The sequence below is a fragment of the Arachis ipaensis genome, chromosome B03 (genome assembly GCF_000816755.2).
Source record: "Arachis ipaensis cultivar K30076 chromosome B03, Araip1.1, whole genome shotgun sequence".
In the NCBI taxonomy this organism is placed as follows: Eukaryota; Viridiplantae; Streptophyta; class Magnoliopsida; order Fabales; family Fabaceae; genus Arachis; species Arachis ipaensis.
In genome coordinates, this window is record NC_029787.2 from 13,196,963 (window position 1) to 13,198,362 (window position 1,400).

Here is a 1,400-nt window from a genome sequence, read left to right on the forward strand (position 1 = left end):
ATAAAGATGTTATTGCTATTGGAGAATAGCAAAATCAAAGGAAAACGAAAAGGAAGATTCATTTTGCCTCCTGGATTCAAGAAAAATATTTCCAAAACTAACTGGAAATCTGGAATAGGCACATAACTCGGGGGCAGAAACATAGCCCGTGTATTTAGATGTTGTTTTAGGGGAATGTGAGAAGCTACTATGCTGGAGTGAAAAAGAGAGAAAAGAAAAATAAGGTAGCATTTCTTTAATGGCCTAAAATTTCCATTACTCTTCTTAGATATGGACTAGTTAGAAAAGAAGAATTTTACTGTGCTATGATTATAGTGATATGGTAATTATTTAAATTTTGGTAATATCTAAAAAATATAATGAAAATTATATTAATAATATTTTTTATTTTAATTATATTTTTATTTTATAAAATCAAAATATAATTTTAATTATATCTTTTAAGTATTATTGAAATTTTATAATCGATATCATTATCACAATTATAATCACTTTGAAATACACCGTTAAAAAATCATCAAAATTTGTAGCATCCCTTATCCGGGAAAAGAAATTATTTAACGAAGAATGCTATGATCATCAGAATTTATTATTTTTTACTATTAATTAGTCATTAATATTTAAAAGTATAAGATAAAGTATGTTGATGGTTAAGTAATAGTTAAAAACAATAAATTATGATAATGTTTAGCATTTTTTCGCTTTTTAATTTTCATATTTAGAAAACAGAGGTGTTATCTATTCTTATTGGGGTTGTGTGTTATTTTGGAGTGTGAAAGACGGTTATTAACAAATTGGAGCGTTCGATTTAAGATTTTTAACCACAAAATTGACCCATCAATTTGCTCCAAACTTTAGAAAAAAAAAATCTGGTCACACAATATAGAGAATCCAAATTGTTTATTATTTTAATTTAAATTCACCAACTTCCAAATCGGATCTTAAGTATTTTCTTCTCTATAATTTTGAGTCTTCAATTTGTAGATTGTTATTTAAAAAGAAAAATGTCTCCATATCTATTAAAAATTTAAAATCAGGACAATAGTCCATAACAGTAAAAAACATGCAATGGAATCCATTACCAAAAAAATTAGCCGTATTTTTCTTGTTAGACGGCTATAGAAACATACACCCAGCTATACACGGAACTATAATATATTATTTTTTAGTTGATATTAGCAGAAGCATCTATTCTTAAGCCAATAAGGAGGGTAGGTCAGTTATACCCCAATATAATTATAAACAATGAATCTGCAGGTAAAAGCTGTGGCCGAAAGATCGAACTTCGCCACTTCGGACAGGAGAGACGACGACATATAGATAATTTAATATATTCAGAGGATAGCAACTTCTAATTAAAAATTGGTAAGATTAATTGCATATGCTTCAATTTGTGAGCA

The 1,400-nt window shown here is 27.4% G+C and overlaps 1 protein-coding gene across 5 annotated transcripts in view; it reads left to right on the forward strand.

The window, feature by feature from the left end:
* The window catches only part of LOC107629688, an 8,900-nt gene that overhangs the window by 6,921 nt on the left and 579 nt on the right, over positions 1-1,400 (forward strand). For 2 of the 5 annotated variants that reach the window (XM_021118190.1, XM_021118191.1), the window contains exon 16: positions 1,258-1,365. The exons of 1 other annotated variant lie outside the window; for it this stretch is intronic. Coding sequence is in view for 1 of the 4 variants with exons in the window: in XM_021118191.1 (XP_020973850.1) it covers positions 1,258-1,261 (4 nt within the window). In the remaining 3 variants the exon portion in view is untranslated. Of the gene's footprint in view, positions 250-1,257; positions 1,367-1,400 lie in introns of those variants that run through there. 2 more of the 5 variants (XM_016332537.2, XM_016332538.2) reach the window with 2 other exon arrangements.